Genomic DNA, 16,263 nt, shown 5'->3' on the forward strand with positions numbered 1-16,263 from the left:
GCAAAATGTCAGTCATGTATTTTAACACAACAGGTAAAATTACTTGTCTATGTAAAGTTTTAATGTGTGCAGCAGTGTGATAAAATGTGTAAATACTTGCCATTTCACTTGTTGTCCGACTTCTGTTGTCACTCGCCCCAAACTCCGCATCGTTACTGCAAATGATGTCGGCCTCGCTCGGGTTTCGCTCGGCTCCGTCCAACATTTCTCCGTCGTGATTGGTCAAATGTTGGAGCTGGGCGAAGGCGATTCGTGGGGGAATGTTGGAGCCGCGGATTTGATTGGCCGTCATCCGCCAACGCTGTGAAATGTTGGATGGTCGGCGGCTGCTGTGTTCAGGTCGAAGTCTCCTCTGGAGGCTTAAGTTCGAATCCCACTTCTGACAGTACTTTTTCATCAAACAAATGCATGATGTCACATAAAACCAGTCTGTTTCACTTTGTACACATAAACTTTATTGTTTGTTGTTGTTGTACCCATACTCCCTCTTCTGCAACACATACTGTTTATTTACAATACAAATTTTAAAACTCAAAAAATAAACAGGTACTTAATAGGTACTATGAAATTAGCATCCATGTACTGTACTTGATTATAATTATATCACTTTTATTAGTATGTTACTATTATGACAGTATTTCTCCAGGCTGTTTGTTTATATGCCGTAAAAAATCTACGAGTGTTTTATGTAAGTTTTATGACTTTTTAAAAACTTTTCATAATGTAGTAAAATTATTATATTTATTCTTGATTTTATTTGACTTTTGTCTTTTACTTTTCTACTTTAAGTGCTTGCAGAATTTTCTGCTCTGTGTTATTTAGTGCTTGTTCACCTTTCAAATATAACTGTGTTTATAATTTGAAACAGACTAGCAAACAAATTGCTTCATCGCTGGCACTTTGGACAATTAATTGTGAGATTTTGAGATTTAAGTTTTACAGCATTCAATTAGGCCATGTAGTAAGTAAGTTATACTTTATTTACATAGCACAAAAATGGATCTCTGAACAGATAACTTATTTGAATGCTGGGTCCTTCTCATGGCATCCTATGCAATTTGGGTTCCAAAACGTCCTTCAACGGAAACTGCTAATTGTTTTCTTTTGGAAAATATGAGCGCTAAACTGGATAAGGTTTTATTTGTGCCTTCTGGTAAAAAACAAACAAACAAACGAACAAACAAAAAAACAAGAGGCAAGCCGCAGAAGAGATATCAGCTTAAATGGTTGATGTAAAATCTCAAATTGGTTAACAAACTTGTGTCTGCACCTCAATGTTAATAAAACTGTATGTATGTTTTTCTCAAATCTCAATAAAACAAAATCTAATTTCATCCACAAGAACAACTACAAGAGGGGATTGTAAACTACCATGTAGAAAAAGTGCTTTTTGGGCAGTCCATGTTTTCCTACCGAGCAGCACATACCTTCAGAACTAAGGAATATCACATCTCTTAACTCTATCTCCAAATCTGTCCAAAACAGTGCTCATAAGAAAAGCAAATATGCCCTCATAATCTGTCTGTTTGTTAATGCCATCAACCTGCCAGGTACCGCTTGTTGAAAATGAGCTCTTATGGCTAAATCAGGCACATTTACATGACAGACTTTGGTGCTCATGTTAGTTAATGTGCATTGTCCTTTCTTTAAATAAAACTAAACACGTGCCAGTGATTAAACAGGGTGCAGCTGTAAATCACCCCATGTCTTATCAAGATACATGTCAAGGAAAGATATGCACATACACAAACAGATTCAGGCATCAACCAAGTGCTTTTTTTTACACTTTGTTAGCTTTTCTCCCCCCACCCAATTTTCAAACATGTTAATGAGTCACTGAAACCTCTGAGAGCCATAGAGGAGGAGCAGTGGGAGATAGAGATGGCAAAAGAGGAAGACGAGAGAGAGAGAGAGAGAGAGAGAGAGAGAGAGAGAGAGAGAGAGAGAGAGAGAGAGAGAGAGAGAGAGCGAGAAAAACACACCACCGCCATCAGACACCTGTCAGTGCAGGTGGAGAGAGGGACTACTGGTTATCTGAACCTGGAGATTTCACTGGAGGACTAACTTTTAACTCCTTGGACTGTTTTTCTTTTCCTTTTTCAACCATCCAGACTTTGTATGTGCATGTTTTATTGATTATTTGTTTTTCTAACAGAGCTGAACTTTAGTTTGAAGATAGAGTCGTGCCCCTGACCCCAGTGGATGTAGTTGATGGTTACTAAACCCAAATATTCTGGCATTTTGAAGGAGTGAAAACTATTTGAGGAGGAACATTTTCATCGCAGACATTTATTCTGAGACCAACTCTTCATCCTTAAGGAGTTTGCTGTTGCGGCGTCTTTTCTCAGTACACCCATCATGGCAGACTTCCCGTCCAAGGTTACCACTGAGACCAGCGCACCACACGCCCAGGGCTCTCAGCAGGGGGGCAACGGCTTCTCGGGAATGGCTGCTAATTTCACCACCATGGTTGACTTATCTTTTATTCGGAGCATCCCGGCCATCCTCATGATGGCAGAAGTGGTATGTACCAGACCCCAAGCTGTTCTGTGTATACTCCTTTTAACTGTGTTCATTCTAAAATTATTATTAAAATTATTTTCTGTTCCATTTTGTTCAGAGGCTAAACTTCTGCCGAGCATCTTTCTTTTCTGCCCTGTTTCTGTCAGCACATGATTTCTGAAACCATTAGTGGATTCATTTACAGTTTATCACATTTTTTTATTTCATTCTGTAAGACAAGACCAATTTGATCATTCCCCTAGTCGTACTTTCACACTTCCTTATCTCATCTGTCGCTCTCAGGCATAGGTCAATTTTACCCAAAGAACACATAAATCTGTTTCACAGAACTGGCCAGTTCTTAGAAATGCTCAACTATTTACTAAAATCAGTAGGGCTAACAAATGTTTATTAAACAGAAGTAAAGAGTACAGTTGTTGGGAACTAGTTTCAGCTGCGGATGAATACACATTTGGTGTTGGGCCGTATCAACACGGCCGCCATTTCTCTTCTGACATCAAGCTCAGGGTGGGAGACTTGAATTCTGGGTTACTGTCATGCTTCTGCTTTCTAGGTGGCAAGTTGTATAAATGTAGGGAATCCGACAAACCTTTAGAAAAAAAGGTTCTGTACACTCAATCTGTGCAAAAATCTGTTTAATGTGTGCAGACTTTCGGTCGGAGACCTTCTTGACCTTCTTGTAGCCACTTTCAGATCGATCAGCAACTGAAAAGATGATTGATAGTAAAAATCTGAAGGGACACCGGGCCATATTTCAAAGCAAATCAACATGTTTGGTAACCCATTAGCTAACGTTAGCATTCAACCACTTTCTAGCTAACATTACTGTTGGATTACATCCAGTGTTTCACATCCAAGTATCAATGAATGTGTCCTTGAATTAATGTTTGGCTTTCCTGGTGTATTGTGTAACAGCAGATTTTCACTCTTCATTGTCGCCAATTAATTGGGAAATGGATAAATGATAACAAAAACGGCTTTCGTGTGAATATGGTCCATGTGGGACCAAGTCAGTTACAACAATGGGGTCTTGGACTTTTCATGGTCTTTGTTAAAATTAAAAAAACAGAAAATAATCAGACCCATTCACTCCTCAATAGTCATAAATAACTAACTGGAGTAAAAACCTGTTAAACTCTGTACTTAGGATGATTTAAAGGCAAGCCACGGAACGATAATCTTTCCAAATTGCAGTGAACATTGCATTCCCTTTACATAAGCTATTTATATACCTCCAGTCTTTATCTGGTGCAACAGTAATATGAATGTGTGTCAACAGGGTGCAGCCAGTGCACCGTCGTGCCTGGTCAGGAGCTGAGAGCTGAAAAGCTGAGATTGATTGAGGTTTTGTGCATCATGTACATTAGTGGGAAAAAATTCAATTGCTAGCGGCAGGACAGTTTTGTTATGGCTGCTCTAATATCTAGTCGTAAGGTTGAATGGAGTGCAGAAGCAATCAGCTTTGGCTCATACTGGTGGTCAAACACAGCCAACGCAGAGATCATGTGATTAGCTGAATGACTCACAGGTCAATAAATCTTTGTCCCCTGAAGGCCCCATTTTCTCTTGTCACACCGCTCTGACCATCCCATAATGACACTGAACCTATAACAAGGACAGAGGGACAATGTATATTTTGTGTACGATCTGAGGGTTTAACACCTCTCCACCTCTGCTTTATGTGCTACAGGCTCTATTGACTATTGATTGTATTGTAGTCATAGAGCCAGTTAAATAGCAGTCAACAGTAGTGTAAGACTGTAAGGTGTGCTTGGGAGTGGGGAGGTGTTCACAGTGTGAAAAAAATGTGCAAAGTTAGACTTGACCATGATTGCCACAGCAGAAGGTACTCCCTAAGTTGATCCCTTTGTACACAGTGGTATTTATAACTCTACTAATCTACTAGCATGACATGATTGTTAATCAGCTAATGTGGGACAACGTATCATCATATCATCATCATACAGATGGGTTTTTAAGTTTTGCAATGATTAAGATTTATGATGTCCAAAGGTTAAAAGGTGTTAACACTGTGTTACAGTCTTAAAACAGAGTAGGCTTAAGGTAAAGAAAAGCCATCAACCACAGCACAGGACTCTGGAGCTTTTTCACTGAAAACAAATTCCTTCAACTGAACAATAATAGAGATTTGAATTATGTTGATTATCAGTATTGTGGCACTGTCTTAGTTTCAGGCGATTAGATTCATGTAAAAAGATAAGAGTTAAGCTAAGTGCCAGTGTTCAAAATCGTCACACTTCGCTGATTTGTCACACGTAATTTCAAGCAAAGTCTCAACAAGAATAAGTCAGAGGACTATTTCAGAAAGTTATCTCACTGGTTTGACTTTTCAGACACCCTTTTTTAAGCTAAACAGTTTAGAAGATGAAGTTAGCTGAGAAGAATGGGCAGCATTCATCCACTTTCTTTCCAGTATACGTTGTACGACCAGTTCCAAGTCAGTTTTGTGTCCAACTTCTACTGTAAGTAAATTTACTGCCAACTGGGAGTAACAAAATCAGTTATGGCGAAGACAGAAACATCTAATCTAATGTATAACTGCAGGATACTGCAGTCATTTGCAGCGGCATGATGAGATTGTTGTGTAACTGCTCAATGATGATGCAGCATCATTTCCATTTCAATTAATGTTTTGCTACATGTTGTCGGTGATGACTGTGGCAGGAGTCTACGCTGGACGTCTGTTGTCCAGATATCCACTGAGCAACACCAGAAGCCCTGAAACGTTGGCCGTTGCCCTCAGAGACTACATTGTTATCAGATGATGGCCGGATGGGTTTCCAGATGGCAGTTTTATTGAAGAAGAAGTATGTGTTTTTGTGGCCTTTGAGCCTGTTGGTCAGAGAACAAACTTTTAGTGGGTTTTCAGTGGCCTGTGTGTATGTATGTGTATGTGAGAACTTGTACTCGATACATAGTGAGGACCGGAACGCGTTTACAGAGTGAGAACATTTTTAGGAAAGAGAGTATAATTTGGTTAACTTCCTCACAATTTCGAAGCAGTGTTGAGAGGTAAAGCCTTCGGAGTGACATTCAGCTTAGGGTTAGAGTGTAGCAGTCAATTCTGATATGGTTATGGTTAGGTAAGGGTCCTCACAAGTGAAGAATTAGGATTAGTGTATGGCAAAATAAATGCAATACAAACATAGTAAAAGGGTAAAATGGAGGAGAACCAGCAATAGTTGCTTGAAATATTTTTGAAACCAAACATCCTTCCCTCTTCATTATTGCATTCATTCCTCTGCAGCACCTGTAATATTCATAGAACAGCCGGTTTCCTGTTTCAAACTTCAAGCTCTTATGCAATATTGATAAATAACACACCCAATGCATACTGCATTATAAAACACATCTGCATAATATATAACTATTGGGGCTTGTTGAAGAGAGCGTCATGTATATCGATATATTCAAATGAGCAGTGACAAGATAAAGTTCCTCTCATTGCACAGATTTTCACCCATTGCCTTAATTCAGAGACATTTTAACGAGCAGGGATAAAGTAACCAAAGGTTCCTTCCTACTCTGGTAATTGTGTCATAATCCTTTTAGCACTGTGGCAGCGTAGTGATGTAACTGTACAAACCTGACTGCAGCTGTGGATCCTTGTCACATTTCACAGTTTTGTTTCAGGAAGTTAATTATCATCTTTTCCTCAAGCTCAGAACAGTGGTCCTTGTCAAGACAGGTGCCTTGTAAAGGTCAACATCCGAGTGCCAACTGTGTGTATGTTTGGGTATCAGGTGTGTGAAAAGTGAAACTTAATCGCTGCACACACAATAGACTGTCCTTTCATATCCTTTCTCATGGGACAGAAGCAGAGAGACTGAGGCAAAGAGAGGAGTCTCGTGTGGTTTCTATCTGGATGACATCTCTGCTAAAAAGAGCCCATATGGAGAATTTTTCAGCTTAAATTTCTGACATAAATGTACTGTAAAGAAAAAGGGGCCAGCATCCATTATACTTTATATTTTACGTTGACCATTATTAATTTCAAATATGGTTGTGGCAATCAACAATTATTGACTGGATTGCAGTGAAGTTACAGACATTCATGGTCCCCAGGGAATCTGTCCGACTGTCTTTGGTGGTCCTCCAGCACCCGCCAGCATTTGTTGTTTTGAGTCACAGCAATTATAGGATGGATTGCTATAAAATTCAGGTCACACCTTCACCTTGATGATGAATTGTAATGACTTTTCATCAGGTCAAAATTGTACTTTGTCCAATACTTTGATTTCCAACCAAATACCTAATGACATTCCCATCAGCCTCATCTGTATTCGTGTTTAGTGTTAATTAAGAATTGCTATCATGTATGCTGGCACATTAACTAAGATTGTTAACATGGTTAAGATTATATGTGCCAACCATGAGCATGTCAGTGTCACTACATTACCATGCTAGCATTAGCGCTCAGCTCAAAGCACCACTGTGCCTGAATAGGTACAGCCTCAAAGAGATGCTAACACCCAGATTCTCACATTACAGAATGTGTGTTGAAGGAGTCTTATATGCTCTGATCAGTCCTCCTCACCACGATGGCTGTTAAGAGATAAATACTAATACATTTGATTGACAAGAACGGTGACACTGTTGACACAAAAATGTACCACACCGGGCTGCCTGCAAAGCTCCACAGCAGACAGAAAAACTTAGCTACTAGCCGTCTTCTCTTGTTGATCCGTCTTATTTTTTGTCTCTCACCGCTCTAGATTCTTGGACTGCTCCAGTGGGCATTGATAGCCAGCGGACCACACTATCTGCTGCCAGCGTATGGCTGGGTGTTGTTTGTGGCCATCACTTGCTGGATCCTCACCATCATCCTCTTCTGCATGATCCTGTTCAGTGTCCAGCAACACCTCACCTTTGTCCCCTGGCCCCTGACGGTAGGGAGGGATGGGGGGGAGGAGGGAAGGGGGGGATAGAAAAGTGGAATGAAGGGAAGGTTTTTTTAGAGTTGGTATGCTTACAGTAGAAACAGCTTTTTCCCCCCAGAGTCTAGACAACCAGAACGATAAAGGAGGGAGCTTTCTTCGATGATCTGAAATAATAAATGGCAATCAAGAGTATTTCTCAAACTGCCCTTTATTACACGGTGTGCAGAAACTAAATTGAACATACCATATCATTGAGCAGTTTCTGGCCTCAGAAATGTCTTTATAATATTAAACATTGATGACTTAACAAGCTACAATTCAAGTTTTAAAAAATGCCTGCCCCCATGTCATGTAAAACCAATAAAACTTCAATTTAAAACAAATGCAAAAAATATGTTACATGGTCTAAAAAGTGGTAGCATTGACACCTCTGGGCCTGCGTGTACAGTACATAGTATCATAGTACAGACCAGCCCATAAGTCGACAGGATTTAGACTGAAGTTCTACTCTCAAGGATCAAGACTCATTTGGGGTTAGATCAAATGATCAACTTAAAAGCAGCTGATCAAACAGGACGGTGAAGTAGGTTATGAAATGACAATGCCAGGGCTGTGGTTCAAGGGTAAAAATGAGCAACAGAAAGTTAGGGACACCATGACAGACAGGAGAGGCTCTGAGGAAATGTGGCTAATGTTTCTCCTCTTTTGTCAGGTGATGGTGTATAACGGCGTGGCCGCGGCCCTCTACCTGACCGCCTTCCTGGCCAACGCAGCATCTGTGAACCCCTTCCGCTACACCTATTTCTATAACCATTTGGCAGCTGCTGCTGTAAGCAACTGACACCACTTACACTCACTCAAATACAAAGCATGCATGCTTAAATATGCAAGAAACACTGTGAGGTCACCCTCTGACAATGTGTCTACAAACACAAATTCCTGTGAAAGGTTTGGCCTGGAGAGTCTTCCATTCATATGTTCATTCAATCATCCAAATGCGCCCGTCCGCCCGTCCGCCCGTCCGCCCTCTCTCTGCCATCACTGTCTGGTTAGGTGTGTTCCTGATAGCATGCTTACCTACAAGGCTGTGGCAGGTACCCACACCCGCCACTTGCAAAGCTGAAGGACGAGGCTTTCTTTAAGGCTGCCATGGCTGGGAGGCGTGTCATATGACTGGAAGGACTCAAAACATCTGATGAAAATGTACCTTTGTACCACAGCTGCCTCTCGCTCCTCCCCTCTGCTGTTTAAAGTCAATGTTCAGTCAAAAAGAAAGAAAGAAAAAAAAAAAACAGAGAGAACATGAGGTGGATGTAGGGCAGCAGATGGAAAGATAACGTGTGGGATTGCGTGTCAGGCAATATAGGCAATATTTATACGTTTTTATTGTCTCATCCAAAGGCTAAAGTCCATGCTGTTTACAGCTACAGTAGCACTGATCACATGATTTCATGCACACACGCACACACACACACACACACACACACACACAGAGCACAGGCCTCTGTCCTGTCCTTCTAGGGTTCTTATCAGTTGGATTTTACTGACACACCAGTGAAGATAAATGAACATTTATAGCCGATCAGGGTATCATTAAAGCTGTTAAATCACAAGTTCTTTGAATTCTTAAGATTTTATCTTTGATTTATGTCTCTGCTCTGCCTCATGAAGTCATTAAAATGTCTGCCTCTTTGCCTGTTCAGTTTTTTGGTGCTCTGACGACCTTGGCGTACGGTGCCAGTGCTTTCTTCTCCTACTTGGACTGGAGGGGAGACGGAGGAAACGCTGCCACCAACACAGTGCCCACCTAGGACTCAACCCTGTGATGCTGCTCCCGGGCAAACACTCCCTGTGTCCTCTTTCCCTACAGATACTGTAATTATTTGAAGAGTCCAGTGTTGATACAGAACTGTCAACACAGCGCCACGTGACTACTACTGCAGACTGTGGTAACCCAAATCCTGACTTTAGCTTAACCCCAGTAAGTGATAAGATGAGACCAAATCCAGATATCTGATGATATCTATACATTATTGTTAAGTAAAACTTAATAGACTTTCACATTAAAACATATAACTAGATTATTGACATAAAATTAGGCATTTTGATCCTGGATCTTTAAAACACAGTTCTTCTTTGAAGAAGCTCTGGTTGTCTGCGCTGAGAGCACAAATTCAGGCCGGCTCAAAATCAACACATTTCACAATAACTTCTTTAATTCCCAGATAGAGTCAACAGTGCCTAAATTCTAAATAACACTGTGGGTGTATTACCATAATATAGTTATAAACATTTCCAGGTTGTATTTGAAATACACATATGTTGCCTTACTATGCGCTTAAAGCGATTGACCATATTCACCTGGCAGCCATTTTCCTCTGACATCATGCTCAAGGTGGGAAGCGCAAATATTGTACTGCTGTGTTTCAGATTGCAACACCTATAACACTGGCCATCTGACAAACTGTTATCACTTTGCTGCTTCATACTTGTTGAGCAACTGAAAAAACAATAGTGAAAATCTGGTGGGACATCACAATTCACGCTGTATTTCAATATAAAACATTTCCTTATCAAATATGTTGTTCCACTTTAAAATAAGGCCCGCTATCCCTTCAGATCTTCGCTATCCATCATCTTTGCAGTTGCTGATCAACGGGGAAGCGGTGATGTGGTAACTATTTGTCGGATTCTTTGTGTTTTATACGACTTGCAACCTGGAACACAGAAGCAAAACATTATCACAGCATTCAAGCTTCCCACCCTGCACGCGATGGCGGAAGAAAATGGAAATGTGGATATGGTCCATTGTTTGACATTATGGGAATTTCCCAAACGTGGCCTTCTTGCCAAGAGGAAGATGGATCGATACCACTGTTTGGCTTAGCAAGAATTCTTGACACAAGTGGAAACAGTACAACATTAGCACAGAATCAGGAAGTAGCTGTCTTGCTTACGTTATTTCTAGGCTAGGAGCAGTGACGTCCTGGAGCTTTGTCACAGGCGAGACAAAAGCTCTGTAAGACTGAAACTTTTTTTAGGTTTTTGTATTGATTAAACTAACAACATATGACGGGCTAATGGACTGCCGGTGCTGTTGGGTGGATTTTGTTACCTGTGGACAGTGCCCGGCCAGCCCATTCCCCCAGGCCTCCAGTCTCAGTGCTACGCTAAAATAACTAGTCAGAAGCTGTAGCTTCTTACTTAACATACAGACGTAAGAGCGATGTTGTTCTTCAGCAAAAATAGGTATAGATATATAATAGTGCACATTTTCCCAAAATGTCTCGCTATTCTTTCAAGGTGAAACCTTACAGGGTCAATATGTAAGAACGTATATGCTGCCCCCTGTCTGTTTTGATTTTGAATTCGACAGGTGGCAAATTTTTTATATATTGCACCTTTAAAATGCAAAACAAATTTTTTAAAAAAGTGATTCGTTCATATTCTGAAAATCATACTCTCCCACACAAATTCTGAAATTACTATAACAGTATATGGTATATCAATCATTATGAGGGAGCGATTTTGATGACATTAATTTGTAAAACTGCCACCAAAATCACGCCCTTGGTTGGCTGTTGATTTGTACCATGAATAGTGTTTGCGGCCCTGTGTGAGTGTGGGGCTCGAGAGTGAGGAAGACAAACGGCCCGGTTACAAGAACTCATTCTTCCTCTAAAATATGACAGTCTGACCATAGACTTCGGTTTTGAACATTGTGAACAGTGTGTGGCACTATTTACCAGCGTCATCCATTAATGTGAAAGATGTACAAACATAATTATCTAAAACAAAACAAAAATCAGAAAACAGTGTTCTTTGTGCATCCTCCATTAAATCGGGTGCTTCTCAGATCAAGGACAGCAAAATTCAAGTGAAGGGAGGGGACTGGAGCACAACTTACAGCCTTTAATTGTGCAAACAAACGGTTCCGCACTACTGTGTCATCACCAGAGTCAGTTTTGACACTACTGTGTCTTCATTGGAGTCAAACGGCCTCTGATGAAGACACAGTTGTGTCGAAACATTTGCAAAATTTAAAACTATGACATTTCTCAGTGTGCCCCAGTTCCATTTCTTCATTTGATAATCACTTTAAGTATGTTTAGTATTTCTTGTTTACAGAGCAGTATAGCTGTTGCATCGGTTAGGCTGATGAGTACTGTACCACTACAGGTCCATGTCATTACATGTTCGACTCCCGTGTTAGATTACTGTCATGTTCTTATTAGAATGTTGGTCTAATGGCCTAATGTGGCAGTGAAGAATGACTGTATGCGTCTCTTTGTCCTGTAGAAATCCACTTATATTTCCACTCCTGAATATCCAGGCTCAAATAGATACTGGACGAAGCCAAACAACTGATCAATTTAAAAATGTACATGGGAAAACTGGCTGCTTTAATCAGATATTCAGCAGGATATTAATGACTCCTGCAATGATTCAAATAATTTAAGTGTTAAGATGCTCAACTCCTCTTGTATGTGCCTTCATGAAATATGTTGTATCTTTTTGTACCAAGAATTTGAATATATTCACTGATACTAGTGAAATCCTGTGTGGGGTGCTTGGGCTCAATCATACAAGTGTTCAAATAAAGCACTTTTTCATTGTAGGCTTTTTACCTTTTTATTTGAAAATACCAATTTTTTTTTTACCAACAAATCAACAGTATTTCACCAGTGACATAAATATATTCTGACATTTGCATCTGTCATGTTAAGACAAGTAGAAAACACTTTGATGTTGTAGCGAAAACTATACTGTCGGTCTTACTTCTAAATGCAGACACACGCACCATCATTCATACACACTCACTATATACATTAAAAATCACTTTCACAGGCACAAAACTCAACCCAATGAGTTTTCATACTGACCAAATAATTTAAAACTTCATAAAACTTACATTAGTTCTGCTATATTCTAACAGGCAAAGAGGGCAGATTCAAACATTCAGTCATATCAAATGGATTCCCCTGCTTCAGTTTTGATGACGCCTTTCACATAAGAACCAGAAAGATGACCTGAAGACCACAAACATAACTGTAACCCAGCACCAGAGCTTTGAGTATCTCCTCCCTAACCGGGCAGAACTTGTGAAAACACAAAACCACTGTTAGAAATCAGGACTAGACCTCTCAACAGCAAGCTCCAGTTGAACAAATCTGAATATCTCAAGTAGTCATAAATCCACTGCAGTGCTCGTGGAGTAGAAAGACCCCAAAACATTCTGTCTTCACTATTTAACTACAAAGAGGCTCTTGAGTGCACACAACATCCCACCCGCCACATAAAACACAGAGGAATGCATATATGAACTTGCTATTAGAGGCCATTTGTGCACAGACTGTAGTTCCATGGGGAATGTATCCAGCAGCTAAACATTGGAGTACAAACTGACAAAAACCACTGACAACTATCTGAAGGCCCACGGACAAAGTTTTACAAAAGTAAGTGGAGGAGGAGGCAACTCAAGCGTTGGACGCAGAATGCGAGCGTATCACTGCGGACCAGTGGAGTCGGTGTGTTCTGAGCCTGCAGGGATCAGAGACGTGACCACCAAACCTTGACTGAGGTCCACACCTCGGCCCTCCTTCTCCTAGAAACACAGATTCATACAGCTCGAATTAAAGCAAAGCAATACAAACAAGAGTCCTGGGTACTTATGTTGATTTTTAAAAAGAGATCACATTACATTTACCATTTATTAATGATGGTTATTATAAACTGTAAACTAGATTTGCCAGTCAGCACTCATTGTGTTTTGCGTTTATATGCGTTTAGAATATACATGAGACTGTCTCTGTTCACCTACAATTATATAGTTAGCTTGCTTTGATGGACAAGAACAGACAGATGTTCAATTTTAGCTTTGATGAGATGGAGGCATTAAGCATGTCTTTAGGAGAAGATATACTGTTTATACCCATTAATACATGGTCAGGGAAATCTAAAGCTAAAAGGCTAACATCAGAATTAGCTTATAGAAACAGGATGACATCTAGTGATAACTTCTCCAACAGTGTTAGCTTCGACAACAACTATGGTCTGAGTAGCTTTTCAAATCGTGGTACTTCAGTGTTCATGTGGTTCCCCATATTATTGCCATGTGTGGTATTGTGGTGAGGAAAGTGAGGAAATTCTTCAGTTAGGACAGACAGGAGTTTTTGCCAAATGCATTTCAGACATTTTTCTGTAATGACACCCCAGTTTACAATAAGAATATATAGCACTAACTATCATTATGCTTAAGAGAAAATCTAAGAAATAAAAAATCCTAATCTGATTAATTAAAAAATCTCTTGTGGAGATTCTCCGTGAAAAGGGTTTTAAAGATGTTCCCAAGCTCGCAATCAACTCACATTTCTGTAATCCAGAAACATCTCCTTGAAGGCCATGAAATCAGTGAATGTAAGCAGCATGTCAAAGATGTCACCCGACACCTCCTCTTTGTGTTGCCTGGAGATGGAAGACAGACACACTGTATGATGAGTCTCATCACATTTTTCTATGTACTTTTGTGCCACCTAGTGGCCCACAGCAAAAATAACATGAGCAACAGGTGCAGCTAAGGAATTACTGTCTGAGTTGACTGACTGCTTTCAAAGACAGTCATTCCTGTCACCAGTTGAATTAAAGCAGCTGAATTGATGAAAGAGGAAAATTGAAAGAAGAACATGGCCTCAGGGGAGATTTGCGATGTCACATCTTACATGAGAAGCTCTGTGAAAGTGTTCATGTTGAAGCCAGGGATCCTCTCTGTCAGCTGCTGCTCCAGGTGTTTCTCCAGCAGGTCAACCTACACACACAGCCACGACTGTTACTATGAAATGTATCAATAAGAAGACATAATATTTGGTAGAGCTATGACAGGTTGAAAAGATAGACAAGGAGATATATCCTGAAGGTATCTATATCTAATACATAATTACCTCAGGAATACATCTGTTATCTAATACATTTGTTACCCATAAGTCAAAATCCTTGATGACAGGAGCGGGAGTTACATTAGATCTCAGCGAGATGCCCATCAACTCACATATTCATTGAAGATTGGCGTGTAGCTGAGCTTGTTTTCGTCGGAGTCCTCAAATTCCAGGTAATGCTTCTCCATGAAGCTCTGCTGAAGCTGCTGGAACTCCTCCTCTGAAAGAAAAATACAGCACCAGATATGTAGAAAATCACAGATCTTCAAACACAGAAGATTTCTATATCTTCTATTCATTTAGCATTCTGGCCTTTTAAACACTTTTTCCACCACTGTACGCAGAAAATGTAATGCCCATAAAATAGGTATAACTTATAGTTTTGCAAATGTTAGTCCCTCCGATTTGTTTTTCATTACAAAGTATTTTCCCTACTCTCTTGTTCCACAGTTTGTTTTGTGATTTCTCCCACAGAACAAGAAAAGACTTAATTGCTTGAAGCACCAAAATTACAAGCCAGGTGGCTGAAATCATCATCTTTCACAAAGTAATATAAAACAAAATCATACCCATAATGATGTCCTCTATGCAGCCAATGACAGCATCAAAAGCGGTGTCTGCAGCTGAGGAACTGTAGGGAGGAAAATATTGTATCACTTTCAAGGTAGAATTTAAGTGATATGACTCAAACAGCAGTAAGAACTGGTATTATATTTTCATTCAGTACAGCCAATGTTGGCAGGCTGTAAACCTGTTAAAGAAAAAGTTTGAATATTGGCTTAACAGCATCCCAAACTGAATGAGATCCATAATAAAGCAAACACAGCTACTTCTCTGTCGGAGCTGCGGCACAGTCCATATGTTGTGTGCTACAGAGGACATGCAGTCTATCACCATGTCACAGCTATTGACTGCTGTGACACTTTAAAGACACTCTGAAGTCAATGCTGAATTCTCTGGGTTTGACCTGGTAAAGCCCCATTTGCATTTAACTTGGAACACTTGGCTCCACAAAGTCAAAATATTTTTAAACAGCTGAATTGCACCTTGAATTGCAATTTGCTTACAAGGTCTAGTGTCTTGACTTCAACTTCACCTGTCGTAATCAAGGCCTGACTTAATACTTAATTTGGACTTCTCTCGAATCACTTTAAAGCAGCTTTGGACCACCCACCTGGAAAGAGCCAAGTTTTCTTCGTCCATGTCAATCATTTCTACGATGTTGTCCTCACAGCCCCCGATATCTGGAGAATGAGGGGGAGACATCATCTGAATTGTCACGTTTTGGTTAAATTAGCCGTTATAAAAAATAGCTAAGCTAACAAGCACAAGCTTTTTTTAATGAAACGATAAACTGATGTATAACCATAAAGCTACCTGTCACTGAACAACAACGTAAAGTAGTTAGCGTGAGCTTCTTGACTGGCTAAGTGATGGTTGGCTAACGTTAGATAACAGTATGTAACGCTGTCGTTTAACGTATACAAACGAATTTAAATTGTTTAGCTATATTCTTTAGTGCTTACGCGTTAAAGGTGAATCCGAACGCCTTGTCTGTGCTGCATTAAAGAACGTTTAATGAATATAATTTACTTACTTCGTTCCTGGATGTCCATGTTGTTAAATAGATCGCTAACGTGGATAGTAAATAGCGAACGTAATGTTGTTGCCAAGGAAACGGCGCACGTGTGTGCACCACTGCGTCCCGTCCGATAGAACAACGGTCTAAGCGCGTTGGTTCCTACCTGAGTAACATGTCAGCAGTACAGTTTACTGACCAACTTCATTAATACTTTAAACATCAGTATCTGACGTTTCTTTGGTTGTGATCGACTTGATATTTCAAGAACGAATGTCTGTGTAGATACATTTATATAATTTATTTATATATGTATATTTTACAATCA

At 40.0% G+C, this 16,263-nt stretch overlaps 2 protein-coding genes across 2 annotated transcripts; one reads left to right on the plus strand and one right to left on the minus strand.

Moving 5' to 3' along the window:
• The first annotated feature begins 1,963 nt into the window (after positions 1–1,963).
• Positions 1,964–12,042, plus strand: pllp (plasmolipin). Its single transcript, XM_030426779.1, has 4 exons — positions 1,964–2,523; positions 7,260–7,433; positions 8,137–8,253; positions 9,128–12,042. Exons 1-4 carry the CDS (start codon positions 2,359–2,361, stop codon positions 9,233–9,235), a joined length of 564 nt encoding a protein of 187 aa, XP_030282639.1. The 5' UTR covers positions 1,964–2,358; the 3' UTR covers positions 9,236–12,042.
• On the minus strand, positions 12,043–16,087 carry arl2bp (ADP-ribosylation factor-like 2 binding protein). Its single transcript, XM_030426780.1, has 7 exons — positions 15,954–16,087; positions 15,531–15,600; positions 14,926–14,987; positions 14,470–14,576; positions 14,144–14,229; positions 13,793–13,889; positions 12,043–13,029 (listed from the first exon to the last, which is right to left on the minus strand). The coding sequence occupies exons 1-7, from the start codon at positions 15,970–15,972 to the stop codon at positions 12,931–12,933; spliced, it is 540 nt and encodes a 179-aa protein (XP_030282640.1). The 5' UTR covers positions 15,973–16,087; the 3' UTR covers positions 12,043–12,930.
• Between the last annotated feature and the right edge of the window lie 176 nt (positions 16,088–16,263).

Source organism: Sparus aurata, chromosome 8 (assembly GCF_900880675.1).
Source record: "Sparus aurata chromosome 8, fSpaAur1.1, whole genome shotgun sequence".
Classification (NCBI taxonomy): domain Eukaryota; kingdom Metazoa; phylum Chordata; class Actinopteri; order Spariformes; family Sparidae; genus Sparus; species Sparus aurata.